The sequence below is a fragment of the Malaya genurostris genome, chromosome 2 (genome assembly GCF_030247185.1).
Source record: "Malaya genurostris strain Urasoe2022 chromosome 2, Malgen_1.1, whole genome shotgun sequence".
Lineage (NCBI taxonomy): Eukaryota > Metazoa > Arthropoda > Insecta > Diptera > Culicidae > Malaya > Malaya genurostris.
The window spans coordinates 6,190,010-6,213,107 of NC_080571.1; the positions used below are offsets into that span (position 1 = coordinate 6,190,010).

At 37.3% G+C, this 23,098-nt stretch overlaps 1 protein-coding gene across 1 annotated transcript in view; it reads left to right on the top strand.

Moving 5' to 3' along the window:
- The window catches only part of LOC131433023 (uncharacterized), a 142,045-nt gene that overhangs the window by 79,385 nt on the left and 39,562 nt on the right, over positions 1-23,098 (top strand). Inside the window, exons 2-5 of the mRNA XM_058599748.1 lie at positions 4,922-5,083; positions 11,573-12,149; positions 12,267-12,364; positions 12,629-12,884. Of these exons, the coding sequence (XP_058455731.1) occupies positions 5,009-5,083; positions 11,573-12,149; positions 12,267-12,364; positions 12,629-12,884 (1,006 nt within the window). The 5' untranslated portion in view covers positions 4,922-5,008. The remainder of the gene's footprint in view (positions 1-4,921; positions 5,084-11,572; positions 12,150-12,266; positions 12,365-12,628; positions 12,885-23,098) is intronic.

Consider the following 23,098-nt stretch of genomic DNA (forward strand, 5'->3'; position numbering starts at 1 on the left):
GAAATAACGCTAACACCGTAATGACTACTAGCCACTAGATGGCATACTACTACCGAAAAAAATTTCAGTCGCGGTTGTCTTTTCTATATTGGCAGGTATAAATACGATGCTGTATTGGAGAAAAAGACATGAGCGAAACATAAACTTCTTTTTGAACATTTTTCTTCTAAATCGCTGTTTCTTCATTCGACTTCGCGAAATCGACTCTCTCACTGAAAACTTTGAGCACTTGGAAAATAAAAACCGAATACAAGTAGTAGATCGAACGGCGTGGCCCGGAAGGTTGGAAGATACAAAAAACATCATTTGACATGTACAATTAGAGTGCAACATTCGAAACTCAATTCACTGTTCCGCATAAAAACATTATTACGCACAATCGCTTCAAATGCGCACAAATTCTGAATAAATACACTTTCCACTAACAGTTTACGTCATTTTTACATATCGGTTTAGAAATTTATGTATGGATATATCGTAACACATGCGAAAAACATCTAAACAATTTGCAAGCAGTTTCAACAAGACTGTCCCTTTTAGCTAAATTCTCAATTTTAACTAATTTTATAGTTATTTTGGAAATTTTGTTGTTAAAATCAACTAATTCAAAAACAGTAATACGAATTAGGCGCAGAGCTAATTTCGGTCGTTCCGTGTATACTTCCGGATCCGGAGGTTGGATCCGGATGAAATTCAATAATTCCGTATGGGACTACAGGGCCTCAGGACCTTTCATTCGAACCACAGTACCACAGGACCTTTCATTTGAACCTAAGTTTGTGAAAATCGGTCGCGCCATCTATGAGAAAAGTAAGAACACATATTTTCATTTTTTTGCATATTTTACCCCATAACTCCGAAATCGGAAGTCAGATCCAAATGAAATTCAGGAATTTAGTATGGGACTTAAAAAGCTATAATTTGAATCTAAGCTTGTGAAAATCGGTTCAGCCATCTCCAAAAAAAGTCAGAAGTCCTACTTTTCATTTATATGACTTAAATAACAGGTCGACGAATTGATTGCGTTTCAATTAAAAGTATAACGAATAGTTCACTTTTCTGTCAAGATATCAGAGATGATTTTGATGAAACTTGTCGCAAATGAAAGGACTCCTCCAATGAACCAATGTTCGAACCTTGTATCGGTTTGCATTTAATAACTTCTTCTACAAACGTAGGATCGTTTTGCAGTCTTCGAATAGTTATTTTAAATCGAGAAACTATAAATTTAAGTCTGCATCAACTCACTGCAAACTAGAGCTTGTTTGAACAAATGTTGGTTATTTCAAGAAAACATAGCTGAATTATACCAGACTATGTGAACTAAAAATTTTCTTCGAATTTCCCAGAATCTATTGATTTTTGAATAATGTGTTTTGCGTGTACTACTGAGTTTTAACCGGTATTTGTAGGCTTGCAAAAAGAAGTAATAGGAGTGTATTAGGATTATAGTTGAGGAAAACTGAGGTAAGGAGTGTATCGAAATTAAGCTGTCCACATACATTTGTGTTGTACGCATTTTTTTGTGATGTTTTTTATGCTCAGATCACAGCATGCTGTGCGTTTGGCTGTCAGCTTTCGTTTGTTTACTTGTTTGTGCGGTTGAAATTCTGCGTTTTCAAAATGTCGCATATTGAAAAGGAAGTGAAAATTAAGGTTTTGGACACATGGCTAAGTGAGAAGGTAATTACTTTGCGAAAATTGGCGAAGCAGTTTGGAATTCATCATGCCAGTGCTAAAACTATCATTAATAAGTTTGGGGAACACTATTCTTTGGATGAGCTACCAGGAAGAGGCAGAAAACCAACCCAACCCGGAACTGGACCAGAAAGTGGTATCTCTAATCATGAAGAACAAATCAATGTCAATACTTGATTTGGCCAAAAGATCAAGAACGAGTGTCGGAATGATCGGAAGAAGCAAGCAGCAACAAGGGCCCGGAAATTGTATTCGCGTATTTTTCAGTGTCCGGATGCATGCGTTCTGATGGACGATGAGACTTATGTAAAGGAGGACTCAAAAACCCTTCCAGGTCCACAATAGTCGTTGGGGAGGATGTGAGCGATGCGAACAGGTCAATTCAAGAGGAGAAATTCTGTCGAAAGGTACTGGTATAGCAAGCAATATGTTCCTGTGGTTTTAAGTCAACTATTTTTTACACTACCGGAACTATAAATGCAGAAATCTATCGATCTGAGTGTCTCCAGAAGAGATTGCTGCCTTTATATAAGAAGCATAGTACATCTCCACTGTTTTGGCCAGATTTAGCGTTGCCGCACTATGCCAAAACCACTCTCAATTGGCTTGCGGAAAAGGATATAAATTTCGTTGAGAAAAATATCAATCCACCAAATTGCCCTCAGCTTCGACCCATCGAACGTTACTGGGCAATCGTGAAGAGGGTCTTCAAGAAGACTGGTAAGGCAGCTGGGGACATGCAGGAGTTCAAATAAATTTGGACTCAAGCGTCCAAAAAATGAGATGCAACACTTGTCCGGAACTTGAAGAAGAGCGTTCGATCAAAAGTTCGAACATTCGTGAAGGAATAACCTAAAATTTCATCCGGTTTTCATTATGCTCAAGTTTAACCTCGTACAATAAAGGATCAATTTTTAGTTTGAATGAAATATCGTTTTTTAACATAATTTGAAAGAAAAAGTTTGGAGAGTGGATATGAAAAATTTATAGCTTTAGAATTCGTAAAATACAACAGGGCGGCTTTTGGTTTCCGGATATTTTTTCAAATCGCTGTATAATTTGGTTGTACAAGTAATTTCTTGAATTCAATGACATATTAATTTATAACTTAAATCTTAGATGACCATAAACAATTTGTTGTGGATTTTTCTATTTATGAAAGAACTTGAACGGTGAGTTTTTTTATGGAATCGGTCCTGTCTCTACACAAACCCGTAATTTTTTGCTCTCGTGTGTTCCACCTTATATTGGCACCATCACTATTCTGTAAGTGAAGCATTGTAAGTGCGAAATTCACACAATCAATCAGCTTGTACGTGCAATTATCGGTATTCAAAAGTGTGGAATATGTCAGTCATCCAGTTATGTCTCTGACACTACCCACCCGCCTTTTTTAGTGTTCACTAGAATTACCGAAATTATGAGCTGGATTAAATCATAAAGCAAAAAAAAACATAGACACCCGAGTGTAAGATTAATGTGATAGAGCTATCAGAGACACCAAAAGAGTCTTCTGGTAAAAAGTGGGTGCGTAAATGCTCCTAGAATGTACGTATAAAGCTACCTGCGCATTTCTCACAACCACAGTATACATTTCGAAAACACCCTGATCTTACATCTTATAAGATGGACATAAATGGAATGTCGCAATACATGCAAATTTACGTGCTAGAACAAAAAATATTGTGTGATTGGAAAATTACATGACATAATACTTAATAAAAAAATACTGATTACGACCACCACTACTTGAACCGGTATTCATCGGATCACAAAGCACGTCTGTTAATCGACAGAGCCACAGAAGCACACATCTGATTATATGATAAATGGTGCCAATAAATTCATATAGCCGAATGCCAATTACAGTCGAACCAAGAAAATTCATGCTAATCCAACATTTACTCATTGCAAATGAAATCTTTCGTCGTCCGTAGGTCTTTATGAATTGCATCGTATGAAGAATTAGGTCAAGTGTTTTATTAATTTTTTGTGTGTGTACAAAAATACACCCATACAGTGGAAAATCTAGGTGTACTTGATTTACGATTGAATTCTAATCTATTAGTTCTACCAGCCCATTTGAAAATCGAATATTTCAATATGGGTTCATTGTGCGATTATTGGGTATATTCATTTGTTCTTATGTCGAACAAAAGACGGAAACATATAGCCTGCAATGGCTTAATCCACAGATGTACAGCATAAGTTATGACATTGTTGTCTTATTGGTAAGATGCACTGCTGTTCGTAGTGAATCGTTCCTTTGCCACAGGGTAAGTTGATTTGCAAATGACTTTAACCAGTAAAACTTTATGCTTTTATCACACACACGTATCATCCTGAGGAAACGTACTTCCCGAACCGAGACCCGTTTTATATTGTCAAGAATGAACATTTCCGGTAACCGGTGGTAGGTATGTAGATCTTCAAAAAAAGCTGGTCAAATGCAGATGAAAAGGAGATACCAAACATTCCAACAGTGTAGAGTGGCTGTTTCTGAAGAATACTCCAAGCAGGAGATATTTATCTGGATCCAAAGATATCGCACTCATCTCAGGCACTCGGAAAATGCAACAGAACCAAGTAATGAAGACTAATGATTGTTGGCGTTTCTTTCTTTTGCTCATTGGGGGAATGAACTGCTTTCATGTCGCTACGAGCAGGAGGAAGGAAAACGAATGAATGAATGGTACAGTTGGGGTTAAATCAGCAACGATATCATTTACTATCTGGCAATGGGCATCCGAAGAAGACAAGATTCAACTGATCCGGCCACTTCAGAACTCGGGCAGGTCAAATTTTGAAGTGCACTCGAAGGAAGAGTGGTTGAAGAATAATTGACTTCAGTGTGGTAGTTGATGACTGTAGCTATTGAAGCAGGGATACTGACTGGAACAGTGATTCCGGACAGCACAGGTACCAAGAGCAAAGGACAACATATCCTTCTGAGTGTTCGTATGTATCAAGGGATTGGGTCGGAAAATGTATTCAGTTACCAGATAAACTGTTCAACAGAGAATTTTTAGCATGCAGTCGTCACTTTGTAATTGAATTGTTCTTATCCTTGTATTCGAAGGAATGCTGGAAAAAGCTCCTGTATCTGCAATGAAGCTTTCAAGTTTTTTTTCAGGGCAGTTAACTGCATTTTCCAACTGATCCACATATTTTAAATCTATCTTGGTTAATTTCGTTTTCATTCTCCTTTTTTTCCTTTCCACAGGTGGTAGCCAGCGGAGGGCGCCCCACTCTACTGATTGAGACTGATTCGCAACGCATCCTCACCGATGCTGTATAGTCGGTGATCAAAATGAAACACTTCTTGTACATAATACTGATCTCGATTCTACTCAGCAAACACTACGGTTTGACGCACGTCATTCGGGTAACCTAACAGGCAATGTAAGAGGTAAAATGCACTAGTTAGAAAGTGATATCTGTTCTATTGTGAATTCGTAGTACCTAGCCAAACTGCAAACGCTTTCTGTTTCGGATTGTCAATAATAATAAAGACGCTTAAGATTTCAATTGAATGAAGACCTCTTGTAGTGGACTAAGGCAAGTTTATTTAGAGCGATGTTCATATTTCGAATTATTGTATTCGGTAATGATTTGGTATTCCAAGCGGTATTTCTCAACAAATGAATATAATAAATGAGTTTTGGGAAGTAAAAATATTAACGTTCTGCAAGAATGTACCAAAATGGTTTTCAAATGCATTTATCATTTTCTTATCAATTAATGTTCAATGCTGGACATGTATTGATTATGGTACAGCATTCGAATTTGATTTAAATTTGACATTTAATCTGAATTCCTTAATAATAATAATATCAATTTTGATATTCAGTCTGCTGATTTTCGAAGTAGCTCCGCGAATTAGAAGTGCTCATTGTGCTCGGGACGAGTGGCTTACAAGAAGGAACAGGTTTGGAGTCAATGGAAATCTATTTTGACCGATGAAGCCCCAGTGTCGAATTTAACTTTATTTATTCAACTCCAAACACGCAAAAAGCTAAAGATATGCATTTCTTTTCTCAAGATTTTTGTCCACTCAGAATCTGTACACATGAAACAATATGTATCTCAATATTGTTGAATGAAGTGATTATATACCTTACGATAAAAAAAGAACCGGAATTTTCATTTTAAAATTCCCGCGCTTGTCCAATCGGTAAACTTTTATTCTCTCAACGTTGGCAACACTTTTATACACACGATTAGTTTTTGTTTGGCGTCTATACAAAGAAGTTGAAAAATTTTCGTGTGGCCATTTTTATAATGGATGAAAATTTAGAACAACGTATGTGCATCAAATTTTGTGTTGCAAATGGATTTAAGTGTTCCGAAACGTTGAAAATGTTAGAAATGGCCTTTGGTGAATCGTGTCTAGGAAAACACAGGCATACGAGTGGTATAAACGCTTCAAAGGCCGCCCAACAACATCTGTTACTGAAGAAAACGTTGAATCGGCGAAGCAAATCGTGTTGCAAAATCGTTCTATACCGATTTGATAGATTGCTGTGTTGTTGGGCATCTCTTATGGATCAGCCGAACACATTTTAACTGATGTTTTGGGTTTGAAACGCGTCGCTTCTCGGCTGGTGCAAAAAACAGCTGAATTTCATTCAAAAACAGCGTCGTGTTGATGTGGCCAAAGAGATGATTTTTGGCCAAAAACTCAACCAATATCATCAACCAAGCACTGTACTCTCCAGATATGGCCCCGTGTGACTTTTTCCTCTTCTCCAGACTCAAATTGCCATTGCGGGGAACGCGTTTTGAGACCATAGAGACCATAAAAGAGAATTCGCTGCGTGAACTAAAGGCCATACCTTCGGCGGCCTATAAAACTTGTATGGAAAATTGGATCATGCGTTGGCATGCATGTATTGCCGCAGAAGGATAGTACTTTGAAGGTGATAACTAAGAAATTTAATAAAAATTGAAATTTCGCGTTTTTTAATAAATATCCGGTTCTTTTTTTATCATAAGGTACATATGTTATTGTTATTACTCTAATATTTTCTTTAACCCTCTATCTGACAGACATTCTTATATCTTCAGTCTGACTGATGGGTCTGACCAAACCCTTATAGATTTCTATGTATTTCGATGTAGATTAGAGGTGTGTTCAGGCTAGCATAAGAAATGAAAATGAAATAATCGATTCAGTTCGACGAACTGAGCAAATGTCTGTGTGTGTGTCTATATGTATGTGCCGAACAAAGACGCGTAGACTTCAGAGATGGATACACTGATTTTGATAAGACTGGTTAAAATAAATGGTTTCCTCATCAACCAGTAAGCTATAGTTTTTTTTTGTCTGAGTTTTATGTCAAGATTGTTTGTCGACTTTATCTGTCACGATTGACCGTGAAATAATCCGTTTACGTTGAACGGAGATTGGATATTTTTGAGTAAGCGACCCATCTGTTAGACGGAGGGTTAAACTGGTTATCAAATTCCTTTAGCTTACACGATCCGTTAGTTGATGGCCCACCAAACTTATTTCGGCTTTTAAGGGCTGAGGCCAGTAGGTCGCGTTTAACCACGTGGCTTGCTCTGCGTATTACATTTCTCTCCATGCTCTCTCGCAAATGTGCAAAATTACTCTCGATGTGGTTGGGAGGCCATGAAAGTTTTGATATTTTCGGTTACAAGTTTGACTACATCACATAAAATCCAATAAAGCTACCGCTTGTTTGGCAGCCTTGCTGAGCCGATTTTATTTCTCTCTCATTTTTCGTTACGTTACTAGGGAACAGGAGCAGAAAACAATGGTGCCGTCATAAAAATCGACTTACCTTCACAAAAATAACATTCACTTCATTTTTATCGCGGCAACCCCTATGTTTTTATGCACTAATCGCATCTAAATTAAATTATCTATACATTGTCAGGATAGATTTTTGATCCATGCTTTTGAAAGCAAGATATTCAATGAACAAGTTGAAAGACGGCATTTTCAGCTATGCAATTCTTTCTTCAGAAAAAAGACTTTCCCGACCGCTAAAGTCAATGAGTCATTCTGAAATTTTCACAGAATAATCTTAACTAATTTTTTAAGAGATTGTCAGTTGGGTTTTATTTTATATTCGGCGCCGTTTCGGAGAAAATCAGATTTGAAGCGTGAAAACAGCACTCTAAATCACCCTAAAGCACACTGGTCTCAGACCTTAATGTCCACGATTTCTGGTTCCAGAATCAATCCGGATTAGAATTGTCATCGATTTCTCAGAAGTTGCTCATCAGATTTTCCTTGAATTAGATCCAAATGAAAGGTCCTATGGTCACACCAATTGCTGTTGCGTTTAATCCGGATTTGATTTCCCGTTTCGGAATGATACGATAAAGAGTATTAAAATTTTCGAACCGTTTTGTAAATCACGACAATAATCAGATGTAATCGTCTAAATTGGTTACATAACTTCCCGAATTTTCTAATTGATAGCCACACAAACTCATTTCGGCTATTCCTGTCCTTGACTTCCAGCTCCGGAACCACTGGAAAAGAATTTACATCGAGTCCTCAGAGACATCGCAGCACCATATAAAATACCTGAATTTTATCCAAATCCGACTGCCGGTAGCGGATGTTGTATAAAGCGAATTCTCAATATCTGATTGTCGAATTCCTCATGCAATTATACAACCGGATCCGGTTTTTGGCTCCGATGGCACTGGAAGTAGAAATGAAAACTTGATTTCCTTGATTATGTAATTTCAAGGTTATGGATATAGTAACCATAAAGTCCAGTCCTTTCTGAAATTTTCAACATTATTAAAAACAACACAGCAAAAAAATATAAATTGTAAGATGACTTAATTCCACATATGACTTTATATATAAAATCGTAATTCGTTAATTAACTGGACTCAACAAGAATGACCTAAGTCTCGGGTAGCCATAACGTAAGATTACATATCTCAACACTTCAAAGTTTAGCAGAATGCATGAGCAAAAATATAAATCAACTGTAAATCGATCTTAGAAAACGTAAATTTACTGCATTCTTTCTAAGTGCGTAAATAACTTTTCTATCGTTTCACAAATTGACAGTTTTTGCCTTTTTTATCTTCCTGTTTAGAAAGAACATGCAATCACTGTAAAAACCGACCATATTTTCTATACCATTTGATTCAGCTCGCAAAAATCGCAGAAATTATGTACGTGTGTTTTTACCGCAAATATGTACTCAATTTTCTCGAAGATGGTTAAACCGATTTTTACCAACTTAAATGAAATGTCTCATTTTCCAATATTTTTTCATTTTCATCTAGTTCCAAAATTATGGGAAAAATGTGCACTCAATTCTCTCAGAGATTGCTATACCGATTTCCAGATATAGATTCAAACAAACGGACTCTAGTTCCCATAGAATCAATTTTATCCCACTTCTGGTTCTGAAACAGAGCTGAAAGGTAAAAATTTCAAATATCTTCAGACAGGGTTGCAAAAGTCAGTAAATCCGAAAAAAATGTCTGCAGGCAGCAATTTCTCTATAAAGAATGATATGCTAAGCTGACTTGGCGAGCAAAATTTAAAAAAAAACCTTGCGGCCTTTTCAAAAGTCTGTAAATTTTGACAAAAGTCTGCTAAAAACTCGATTTTCAAAAGTCTTCAAAAAAAAAAACAATGTCTGCAGCACTGTAGGTCTTTTTATGCGGTCTTTTTTTATGCCTTTTTTATGTGACTTTTTATGAAAAGTTTCAGAGTTATGCGGTTTTTTATGCAAAGTTTCAGAGTTATGCGGTTTTTTTATGCAAAGTTTCAGAGTTATGCGGTTTTTTATTGCAAAGTTTCAAAGTTATGCGGTTTATTTTATGCAAAGTTTCAGAGTTGTGCGGTTTTTTTATGCGAAGTTTCAGAGTTATGCTGTTTTTATGCGTTTTTTTTGCGACTTTTTTATGCGAAGTTTCAGAGTTATGCGGTTTTTTATGCAAAGTTTCAGAGTTATGCGGTTTTTTTATCCAAAGTTTCAGAGTTATGCGGTTTATTTTATGCGAAGTTTCAAAGTTATGCGGTTTTTTTATGCAAAGTTTCAGAGTTATGCGGTTTATTTTATGCGAAGTTTCAGAGTTGTACGGTTTTTTATGCGAAATTTCAGAGTTATGCTGCTTTTTATGCGTTTTTTTTACGACTTTTTTATGCGAAGTTTCAGAGTTATGTGGTACGTAAATTCACATACAAAAAGACTTCAGGGTATACGGAATCTGCAAATTTACGGACACATCTACAGACCTGGCGTCTCTGTTCTAAAATTACAGGGTGATTATTGTAAAAATTTCAATTTCAAGAATAGTTTGTCAGAATGGATCATGTAAAGAAAAGCGAATGTCTAGAAATTGGTTATCAATTTTTCCAAGGTTTTAGATAATCTCAATTAAGTTATATCGGTCCCAAACTTTCGATTGCGGAAGCTTCAGGAATATTGAACCAAATTCTAAAATTGAACTCACTCTTTTTTCGCCTTTCTCATAAAGAAACGCTATGCAATCATTGTGAAAACTGAGGCTTGAACCGTAGTCCGATGGGCCGAGTGTCATATATTATTCGAATCAGTTCGCCGAGATTTCAAAACGGCTGTGTGCGTGTGTTTGGGACAAAAATATGCCTTCACTTTGATCCGAGATAGCCAAACCAATTTTAACAAACTTAGGCTCAAATAATAGAATTGCGGCTATAGAGTGGCACCATGGAAAATTTTTGAATTTCATGTTAATCAGACTTCCGGTTCCAGCGTTACAGGGCGGTAAGTGGAAAAAGAATCAATCGTTCGTTTTTATAGAAGAATGCATAAAGATGAGCTAATTTCTTAAAAACAGTAAAAAAATCCACTAGTTCACAGGTCTGGCAAGTTGACAACCACACAAACTTACATCTGATATAGCGATCTCCGGAATCCGGTGCCGGAAGTACCGGAAATAGTGGTCAAACATCTCCAAAACGGAACCCATTCGTTTTTCTACGAGATAGCTTGACCGATTCTCTCGAATTTAGATTAAAATGAAAAGTCTTATAGTTCAATACTAAATTTATGAATTTTTGTCCGGATATGATTTCCGGTTCCGGAATTACAGAGGGATGAGTGTTTGAAATGTCAAGTCGTCGTGGAGAGAGACAATGCAAAACAGAAAAAAATCCTAATTGGGCTCAAAACATTTTCCATGTATAGCTCACGTTTAATTCAAAAATCTACTTAGCGTAAAGCTCTTGTTCACCAATTTCTCCTATTTAATTTTTGAAATGTTTTCGACTACCTTGTTATATTCCAATCATTTTTTGCTACAAAGCATATCTGACTGTTTCGTTTTTGTTTTGAATTTCCATTCAGAATGCTGCATTCCAAATAGCGGACTCTAGTTGACATCGTTATACTTTTGATTGACTGGTTATTGATTATGCATAGATGAGCTAATTGGAATCTGAAAGTTATTATCAGTGATTTGCACAGTAATGTCAGACTTTTTTGATTTGCAATGAACCCTATGCCAATTTGAAATGAAGACGTGTCCCGTGGCTTTTCAATCACTGTTGAACAGAGAAATTTTTTATCCATGGTGGACGAATGATTTATAACGAAAAACATGGAAAGACATCCAAACATTATTTTTCGCAAACAAACAAATTTTTGTATTGAGTTCTATCCGTAAGATGAAGTGCTTCTAAATGTGTAGAGTCGCAATGATCATCCCAAGTTTAAACAACCAACATATCAAATGCAGTTTGATTAGTTCAGTACAATAGGTATTACAAAAATGTTTTATTTGCTTTGTCACCCATTAACAGTTAGAATCAAAAATAGTGCATTTTACATCTTGGTGACATTTTTTTTTATGTAGGCAGCTAATGTAATGATTTTTCTTCCAGAAACGACAATTGTTCAGAGAACAAGTACTGCCACATGCCGGGGGGAAAATACCGGATTCCGCTTTTCACACCGACCGCTTGGCGCTAAATCAGCTCCAGAAGGAGGGAATCGCTGTCCCGGATGGAGTCCTGTTGGAACAGAGACGCCATCAGGTTTTCCCCCATCCGTACCGTTCGGCACGGCCAACGTTTCTGGTGGCCCAAACCTCCGACGGACGATACACTTCCTCCGAGGGACATTTCGGACACAACGGAATCGGTGCTGTGGACAGCACCTATGCCATTCCGATGCCATGGGAGAAAGATCTGTATCAGATGCACACTGCCAAGTTTTACCACACGCTTCCGCTAGCAGTTCCAGTGTTCAAAGAACTTCGAATACCGCAGCATTCGGTGTTCAACTTCGACTATAGTAATCTTAAAAGTAAGTTGCAACCAGAGTTGGCGCAAAGGCCCGTTGCGGTTCATTCGACTGCTCCCGTTGTGCCCTCCTACAACCCCACAGTGAGCCTGTTCCACAGTCACAGCTCGAAGCCAAGTTTGTCATCGCCGCAAAATTTTGTCAGCTACCACGCAGGTAAGCGAAATAATGCATTTCAAATTTGGCTAGACGTCTGATGGCGTCTTATTGTATGCTGAATTGCCTACCATTAGGCGTTTCCATAATCAAGTTTTATTCTCTCTTCTCATTCAGCTTTAGGTAACCTGTTGAATTACCAACCAGCTTATGCGTACGGTAACGCCTGGAGTCCGCTGGGTGTGTTTCATCAGGATCCCAACTTTCTATCCCACGTGAGTTCAATGAGATCAATCACCAAATTTCTGAGAAACTTTCATCAAATTAAAAGCTTTTACCAAACAAATAGAACCGTAATTAGCGATTATTTACACTTCCGAGAATCACCGTTCGCCCTCGAAGCGTTTCAAATCGCCAATTCCATAATTTCCTTTGCTTCGAACGCTACCATTTTCATCCGAAACTCTCTAAACCATCATTTTGTTAATCTGCTTCTATCTGCTTTCCTTCTTTTGTACTTGGCTGCTGGCCCGAAACAGCCACTTAGCAGTTTCGAGGACTTTTACGGCGATCCTAGCGGCAAACAACGCTATTACCGAAATGTGAATCATCAGGAGATGGTTGGCTCGCCGGGAGTGTCCGGGGGGCGAACGCGCCAGTCTCGGACCAGCACCAGTCGAATCCAGCAGCAACGGCAGGCTCTCGTCAAAGGAGGAAAAACGCTGCCTTTGTTAACAACGGCAACAGGAGCCGGAGTAACATCATCTTTAGTGTCTTCCACGCGGACATCCACTTGAAAGATGCTCGTTAGTTTGAGCTACCTTCCGCAGCTTTGCACTCAGTGTGTTTTTTTTTCGTTCGTTATTGGAACGGCCGGTAGCTTCTTTATTTGTGAATGCCTTTGCCGCCCACCTTACCCACCATAACCATTTATAGCACCGTTCGTCTGTTTCTGATTTAATCCGCGACTGAATATAAAACCTGTAGGAGCTAGTTTGTTGTTGGGCACGGAGAACGAAGGAGGGTCATTAGGGTATGCGTTTGCAGACCAAAAGTTTAATCCCTTAGAAGCGTAATCGCAACCGTTTTGCCAGTAATCCCGCTTTGCTAGAGAATTATTTCTTTTTATCGCAGAAATTTTTTCGTTGAGGCTTTCAGGCTGCCACGGCTGCTGGGTAAACGCTTGGTGAGTTGAAGGACCTGCAGAAAAGTTTCGGACAGTTTTTTTTGGTTTTACGACATGAAAAATTCGTTGCCTCATATTCCGAACAGGTTGATGAGCTTTTTCACGGGACGTACTTTTTGATAACGGAGGACTAGCAGGGCTAGGTTCGGCTATTGTGAGTCTTTTTTTTTCCTGGATAAGAATTATGAGGGCGATCATGTTTGTAATGACGAGATTCGTCCTTTGCCCTTTTCTTTTAGGGACCGAATAATCTGTTGTGATGTAATGCCATAATCTGGAAAATTTGAACCGCTGCTGTGACAAAAACTAGGTTAGAAGGAACGGCTTAGTTCCCCGAAGACATCAAAAGAAGCACAACATTTATGTGAAGCTGTGTATGTAATAAGTAATATTTTTTGTATAAAATAAGTTATGTGTGTTATTATTTTAAAAGAAAAATGAGAAACTCCGGAAGTAAATAGGCATATTGTACTCGTACGGACTCGTTAGCATAATTAATAGACTTTTCTCGATTTCTTCTAACGAACCGTATTATGATTACCGTATTTACACGAAACAAAGGATCCATCCACGTCGAACTTGTTGAGCTCATTTTAAAACCGTGTCAGAATCCTTATTGCTCCGCTGCCATGCCCAATGCTTTCACGCAGACCGTAGTTGGATGGAACGTGGAAAACATATCCCAACTCTAGGTCATCCTCGTGGATGGAGAGTACTGCACCCTAGACGACCATATAATCTGTCTCTGGACCGGATCGATACCGGGGAAACATTGCAAAAACATTGTTCCACTATTTGATTGTCAGAACAAGTTCACAAACAAAAAGTGCTGGTGATCTGGTAGAGGGAGTTACAGAAGTGTAGCAGAAGCAAAAGTTGAACGAAAGCTTAATTAAAATGCAAATATGTGTTGTGTTTGTACAAGTATGGAATGGAATAGTACCAAGTATATCTTAAACGGGTAGAATAAACTGCCAGGATTGACTGTGAAGAATAAAGAATAGCTATTGCCTGGCGTTCGATTACGAATGACAGAGGAAAAATGCAATCGAAAACAATTTTTAATGAAAAAAAAATCGTGTCTCAAAATGATGAATGGGTTGTTATTCTGCATCGATCATTTTTAATCTAGAAAAATGTTTCCATGTGTCGTTCCCATTTCAGTACGGGAAGCTTAGATTCAAATAACGGGTATTTAGATATAACGGTTTGGTTTGTTGTTTTATTTACTCAAAACTTAAAATTGTAAATCAATTTCTTCCTAATATGTTCAAAAAAACCTACGAGGCAATCTTAATTTTTTCAGTTCAGTTTTAAGTTGCACATGTACTAAAAAAAATGTACAAATTTGGACAGAATCAGTCAAATAGTTTTCGAGACATCATGGAAGCAATTTTAAAAAATCAGAAAAATGAGTTCATAAAGACTGTCCCAGAAAGTATGGATGCACTTTGATTTCGCTGTAAATAATTCTCAAGTGTTGGATATTCAAATTTTATTCGATATACTGATAATATTAGACTACAACAACAGAATATTATTGTCAACATTTGCTACTTAGCTATTGTAGACTAGCTGGCGCACCTTCTTGCGAACGTTCCTCATTAAATTCCGTATAGACTTCTTGGCGACAAGTTTTGACACTTTTTTCCAATCTTTTTCGAACTGTTGAATGGTTTCGGCTGCCGACACAGGTTTCCTAAGATGTGCCTTCGTTAATGCCCAAAATTCCTGAATTGGTCAAAGTTGTGGGCAATTTGGTGGATTCATGTCTTTTGGGACGAAAGTGACATTTTTGGTAGTATACCATTCTACTGTTGATTTCGAGTAGTGGCAAGAAGCAAGATCTGGCCCAAAGACAACAGGATCCTTGTGGATTCGAATCATGGGTAGAAGTCGTTTTTGTAAACATTCCTTGATGTATATTTCGCTGTTCATTGAAGTAGTGGTGATGAAGGGTTTCGAAATCTTACCGCAGCTAGAAATTGCTTGCCAGACCATAGCTTTCTTACCAATTTTTTCGACTTCAATCGATGTCTCGGACTGCTTTAACACTTGCCCTTCCCGCATCGTATAATATTGTGGTACCGGCAAGGATTTGTAATCGAGTTTCACGTAGGTTTCGTCGTCCATGATTATGCAGTTCAAATTTCCAGCAAGAACCGTATTGTACAGCTTTCGAACCCTCGGCCTGATCGATGCTTCGTGTATTGGACTACGTTTTGGTTGTTTCTACTTCTTATAGGGTCGAAGATTTAAACGTTTTTAAGCACGTAGAACATTTGACTTCGAAGAGCCCACTTTTTTGGCCACATCCCGAACTGAAACTTCCTTCTTTTGCTCGAACGCCTTCAGTATACGTTTATCCACCTGAGGGTTAGCAGGACCTTTTTTTCGACCCGTTTTCTGTTTATTCTCAAAGGTGTTATCCTCGCCGAACTTCCTGATTGCATTTCGCACGGCTTTTTCACTTACTACTTCCATTTTTGCTATCTTGCTCAGTGACAGTCTGCGTTCTGTGCACCATTTGTACACAATTTTTCGACGTTGTTCTGCTGAAAGTCTACGCATTTCGAAACAAACTAATGAAAACGAATAAACAACTGCACAAGTGGTTAGAGAAGAGTGTAAAAAACAGGACGCAGCCATAAAAATTGACAGATTCTGAACCATTGCGAAATGGCAGCGATTTTTGGTTGCGTCCATACTTTTTGGGACAGTCTTTAAGTTAAGCATGCTAAGAACGCTCCATATAACGGCACGTATTCCAGAGCGCTACAAACTTCAAAAAATCTTTTTGCCCACGTCTTTTGTAAATATTTCTGACGTGATTAATGAAAAAAAACCCTTGCAAAATGCTGACATTTTTGTCAACTTCACGTATTGAAATGTTCGTTTTTTTTGGCATTAAAAATGCCTTACTCTTCACTATATGGGGCCGGGTGTCAATTAAAAGTTTCAAAAATAGTCGCGTAACCTTTTTGTGTCATAATTTTGAACGTTAATAACTCGGTCATTTGTTGATGGATTGTTATAATTTAACAACCAATCGATTCGGAAACTTTTAACTTAAACATGTACAGCGACGTCGTTTCAGTATTTCAATAGCATACTATTGAAAAAATGGTTGGAATCGACCTATGTTTTCATCCACCAATCCCTGTTGTACAAAATGACGTCAACTTCTTGTTCGGCATAGGAGGCTTTGCGTCATGCATAAAAAACACCGTATCGTTATGCGTAGTATGAAGAGAAATCTATAAATATAGGCTGCACAATATTTCTTTGTCTAGTTGATGTTTGACTGTGAATGAAACAAGTAGTTTGTCCAGTGAGCTGATGACTGGATTGTATATGCGTTCACTTGCTGGATTGTCGCTTTGGCATTATGTGTTGGTGAAATTTCCTGTTGTCTGCGCAACTCCGTGTTCGCTTGAGTATCTTATATATCATCTAGCTATTGAAGAACCGAATCAGCATGGTTACCGATTCTTTTGAAATATCCCTTGTATGTAGCAAATTTTTGGTCGATTTTGCCATTAAAAATGCCTTACACTTTGCTTCCCGAGGCTGGGTGTCAATTTAAAACATGCAAAACTAATCGCGTAACATTTTTCTGTCATAATTTTGAACGCTTATAACTCAGTCATTTGTTGATGGATTTGTTTAATTCAACAACCAATCGATTCGGAAACATTTAATTTAAACTTATGAGACAACGTCATTTGAATATTTCAATTGCATACCATTGAAAAATTGGTTTGAATTGAGTATTTTATTTTGGTTCTCTGGTAACTATCAGGCCAATTTAGAATTATCGGCAATAGATTTTTTGGATCTAATTGCAGCGCTTGTTCCTCGATGATTTGTTAATGGATTTTCCTAATTTAAATGATTCCAAAGCTACAATATTGTAAGCTTAAAAATGTTTTAATTTGTCAACGGATCGGTTTGCATACTTAAATCTCAATTCCCATACGAACAAAACGTGACAATGTGACTGAACAAGTTGTTCCACCAGGAATTAAACGCTGCAAATGATTCAGAATTAAATTCTGAAATTTATCTAAAAGCGGCCTCTTCGGTTTAGTAGTATAAATGAGTTCCACATGCTCACATACACAGTACAATTATATGCAATATCATATAGTATCAAAGATAAACTCAAGGTAAGTTTACCTGCGATTTTACATGTATCGTTTGAATAGGAACCTTCGTAGAATTTGGTTAACCGCCAGTTTCAGTTTAATTATTATTTGCTTCAAAACAATAAGCGTCTGATGGTAACACGCGTTGTAACCAGGCCCGTGCGCAGGAATCATCCATTGGGGTGGGGGGGGGGGGGGGGGGGGTTTCAAGGGGAGAAGGGGGTGTCCAAAATGCGAAAAGGCGCCTCATCCACTATATTGACAATGTAAAAGGAATTCTGATAGGCTCGTGCGCAGAAATCATTAAAGCGAGGGGGGGGGGGGGCGGGGGGTTAAAGTTATTTTTGTTTATAAATTGATAATAAATTGACAAAAAATATGAATTGTCAAGTTATTTGCACTTTAATATAATAAGTACTCCATTGTTCATGAAACTTAATTTAAAAAAAATTCTTCAAGGGGGTGGGTTAAAACCCCCAAACCCCCCCCCCCCCCCCGGCGCACGGGCCTGGTTGTAACTATGACAATGTTCATTCATGTGTTAATAACATCAAGTTACAATATGAACAAAATTGTTTGCGTATCCATTCCGTATATTCCTAATATGCCAAAGCGAAAATCAATGTAAGTAACTTAATATTTTATGCGGATTGTTTCACATGTTTTCTTCCTCGTATTGTTGCCATATTATTTACCGACACTTTCCGAAGATTATCGACGATTTTGAAGAAGGATTAATAAAATTACACTATTACTGCGTTCTCAATTTCCGTTAAAATAAATAAAATCTTCTCTTAGATCGATTAACTGTTTATAAAATTAATAAGTTTGTACGTTTCTCGAAAATTATTATCATAAAATAAAATAGTTTCATTTGTTCAGGTTCAAATCTTTAGGTTGTTTGTATCTAAAATTGAGCTTTCAAGTAACTTTGAATTCATCATAATTGACTTATAGTTGAAGGAGGTTATTCAAAAACTTAACAATGTAAAAATTTGTGGAAAGGGATCAGAATTGAATAGAATCAATTATCAAGAGAGAATCTAATTGTCAAATTTATCATTCGCAAACAATCTAAGCGCTTAAACTAGACCAAGTTTGTAATTAGTTAATTGAATAAGTTTTTAGTTTAGTGTATCATCATCATTATCATCTTTATTTTCGTATTTATTATGGGAACCCTAGAAACATTTCATTTTTAATGTTATTGTGCTCGGTCGTGTCTTGAATACAACCCTCTAATTTTTCACTTCTATTTTGACCACAAAAAACCTCGTTATTGCGTAATTCATAGGATATGAATAATAGACTGTGCTGTGGCAAATTTTGTTAAGGGGAATGGCCACCATGTGCGTCAAAAATTGGGACAATTTCAGAAATTTTTTCCGGCAATATAGTGAATGCTATCGAAATTTATTTTTCAGTTGTTTGTCAAGTGTACTTGACCAAGTTGCTGCGGCTAGTTTTCCGGGAGGTCCAAAACGGTATTTAAAGCAGGAACAAGAATCAAAGTTTTGTTAAAGTATGTATCATAAAGTTATTCGTATTTCAAAAATACTAATTTTCCGAAAAATTATAAGCATATTAGTGAAAAGTTCAATTTTTACGTGAAGTTTTCATATTGTATTGTTTATAAAAAAAGTTCACAACATATCAAGAAACCCCAACGTAGTATACTAGATAATGTGTTTATAATAGTCTCCTCAAAATCTGGAAACAATCGATAAATATTTGTAGCTGCTATGAGTTCGCCCGGCTTTGACGATCGTGTTTCGAGAAAAACGAGTTCAAAGTTGTCTCAAGATGTATTAAACGTGGCGTCGTAAACAACCAGTTCGTGATTCGTTTTAACCACAAGACATTTTTTGCCTTTCCCATATAGAAAGGTTATGCAACACTTGAAAAGTCGACTAGTAAAAATTGACTCAGAGGGCCAAGTGTCATTTACCATTCGACTCAGTTCATCGAGCTGAGCAATGTCTGTGTGTGTATGTGTCAAATAATCACACTAAGTTTTCTCGGAGATTACTAAATCGAGCTCTGATTCAAATGAAAGATCTCACAGTCCCATACGGACATCCTGAATTTCATCCGGATCAGATTTTCGATTCCGGAGTTATAAGGTAAAGTGTGTTAAATATTTGTCTGAACTGGACTAAAAACTACACAAATCGATAGCCATTATCATTAGGCAAGTAAACAAACCGATTCCGGCTATCCTAGATCCCGGTTTTTGATTAACGAAAGGAGATAATAGTCATAAAGCTTGCTTCAGATAGAATTGGAACAAAGACAATTGTCTGTATTCCAGTTATTTATTATTGAACAAATGTAGCGTTTTCTTCATACTCTTAAGAAAAAATACGGATGAAATTATTCGTCACGGTTTCGAAGAAATTCTCGAAAATTCGTCACGGTTCATTAGGCGGCGCACACCTTCTTCGTCCATTGTTTTAGCTATCTTATTCCACCTGGTCGTCATCTGATTGATATCTTTGACAACCTTTCTCTTTGCCTTGAGTCTTCTCTTCATGATTGCCCAGTATTTCTCAATAGGGCGGAACTGGGGGCAGTTGGGTGGGTTAAGGTTTTTTCGGAACAAACTGGACCCCTTTCTCTGCGCCATTCTTGAACGACTTTGCTGTAATGACAACTTGCCAAATCTGGCCAAAACATTACGGGATGGTCGTGGGATCAAATGAACGGCAAAAATCGTTTTTGGAGACACTCTTTTTGGTATAGTTCCGATGTCATTGTCTTATTTGTAACGAAAACTTTCGTTTTTTTGACACAGCTGCAAATGCCCTGCCAAATCATTAATTTTCTTGCAAATTTGTAGGCAAAAACAAATTTAAATTTCACTGGAACATCCCCCGAGCCGTTGAAAAGTAAAATTTTTGAACTGGGATTTGGCCGAAGTCAGCATTGACATAGGTTTCATCGTCCATCAGAAGACATCCGTCGAACTTGGTCAGCACCTGGTCATACAATTTCCGAGCACGAATTTTGACCCCACTATTCTGTTTTATGGTCCGATTTGGCTGTTTGTTAGCTCGATACGACTTGATTCTTTCCCGGGATCGAGTTCTCCTCACGGTACTATGGGCAGCACCGAATTTTCTGGCCAAATCAAGGTCCGACAGATTAGGATTCCTCTTAATCGTCTTCAAAATTTTACCACGCAGTTTCCGGTGGTGCTTCCGAATCGTCGTCAATGTTTCCTTATACCGTTTGATAACGCGCCATACGGTATTTCTGGGCAATTTTAGCTGTTTAGCTAGCCCAGATGCAGACCACAATGGATTTTCCAAATAACTGTGCACAATTTTTTCCCTTTTTTCGGCTTCCATGTTGATTGTTTACAAAGTACAGTCGATTTGTGGAATGTCAAAAATCATACGTGAAGCTGACAAAATTCCCGACACGTGGGCGCCAAAAACTTCCAAATCCGTCCACCAGGAGTGCCACAATATGAGCAAAAGTTTGTTCCAATTATAAATAAAGCAAGCTTTATACCCAAAAAAAGATCTTACTCATTTTATTTCAGAGATTACAAAACCGGTATTCCCAATTCAAGGGAAAAATGATAGTTCTTATGGTCCTACTAAAAATTACTGCATATTTTATACAACAAAAATTTACACCGTAGTTAAGAGTACGATGTCAAAATCGTAAAAAACATTCAAAATTTGAATAAAAACTGGTAGAGTTTGTACGTCATGTCAGTAGGCACATAGATTTCCGAAAAGTAGAGAGAACAAGCTACAAAATAAATTATTTGTGAACAGTAACAGCCAATGTTTCATATGATTTTTTTGTGTCTGCTAGAGATGGTCGGGTTTCGGGTATTTTAGCCAAAATCCGACCGAAACCGGTACCCGACGGGTTTTTGGTCGGGTACGGGTAAAAAATGTTACTGTTCACTCGGGTAAGGGTCGGGTACGGGTAAAGTTTTTTTTAATCAGTTACGGGTATAAAAAATCTCACCCGACCATCTGTACTTCACATAAATATGACGAGAAGAATTTTTTATTGCACAACAGCTTTTCCGAAAAATAAACAATTTGATTCAAGGGGTTTTGACATTCGCGCTTAGGACCAGACCTGAAAAAATGATCACATCATAGTTACGTGAAAAGTTATGTGAATATTTTCCACCCTACTATTTTTACCTATTTTTATATATATATAAAATAGGTATAGAATTCGCTCAAACTTTCAAAAATTTTTCCGAGGCCCGGAGGGCCGAATGACATATACCAATCGATTCAGCTCGACGAACTGAGCAAATGTCTGTGTGTGTATGTGTGTGTGTCTGTATGTGTGTTGTCAACTAAGAGGCCGAGATCTCAGAGATGGCTGAACCGATTTTGATCAAACTAGTCGCAAATGAAAGGTCTCCCCGTCATCCAAAACGCTATTGAATGGTTTTGAGATCGGATGTTTACTTTTTGAGTTACACAAAGTTTTATGTCAAAATTTCCAGTTTTTTGACTGTATCTGTCACAATTGACCTTGAAAACAGAATATGTTTTCAGACTTAGATTCCGCACGGTAATACCTATCCAACAAGCCATAGTTTGTTAAAATCCGTCCATTTTTAACGGAGATATCGAAATTTTTTTGTAAGCGACTTTTCCCCCTATTCCAGCAGTAGGAGTTTTGAGCGCTGTATGACAAAGATATGCTTGGGAGCAACGGAAAACACGATTTTTTATACTGTTACATACAATTGTTTCTAAGTACCAAAAGGATTGTGTACAGCATCCTTTTTCATGACATTTGGCCTCGAACCGATTTTGGCACGGCTCGTTTTTGGCAACATAATCGTTCGAATATGACATATATAAACCAGATGATGGCAGAATTATTTTTAATTATTTTGTTTTCAACTACTTACAGCAATAAATGCTGGAACAACATAACATCCATATACCATTCGAATCAGTTCGTCGAGATCAGCAAATGCGTGTGTGACAAATAATTTCACTTAATTTTCTCGGAATTTTTTTTTGTACAAATTCAGATTCATACGAAAAGTCGTATGCTCCCAAACAAAGTTCCTGCATTATGTTTGGTTCCGACCTCTGGTTCTGGAACTACAGGATGATATGTGAAACGAAATCAAAATTGTGTAACTCATTTTTCTCGTAGATGGCTGAACCGATCTAAGATTCAAATGAAATCTAAGAATCATCTAAGATTCAAATGAAAAGTTTCAAGGTTCTATAAAACGTCTTGCTTTTCAGTCAGATCCAACTTCCGGTTTCGGAAATACAGGGTGATTAGTATAAAAATGTCTATTTTATATAAACTAATCAGGTTTATCGGGTTTGCAGATTTGGATATTCGATATCCAAATAAATTTATTTCAGTTTTAATGGTATTCAGTTTTCGATCAGAAGGCACCTAAAAATTTAATTCGTGCTATGATCTCTCAAAGATGTATTCACTGATTTTCAAATATTTTGAAACAAATGTAATCTATACAGCTTCTCAGGTGAATTTATCTGACTTCGGCCATACCGCTTTTAGAATTCCGGTTTCAGTATAAAATCGTTTCTCAAAGCTCAATCGTTTTTTCAAAAAAAGCCTAATCAAATTTCAGAAACAAAAATTCAAATTAAAACAAACTTATATACAAAAATTAATTAATTTTATCCAATTATGACTTC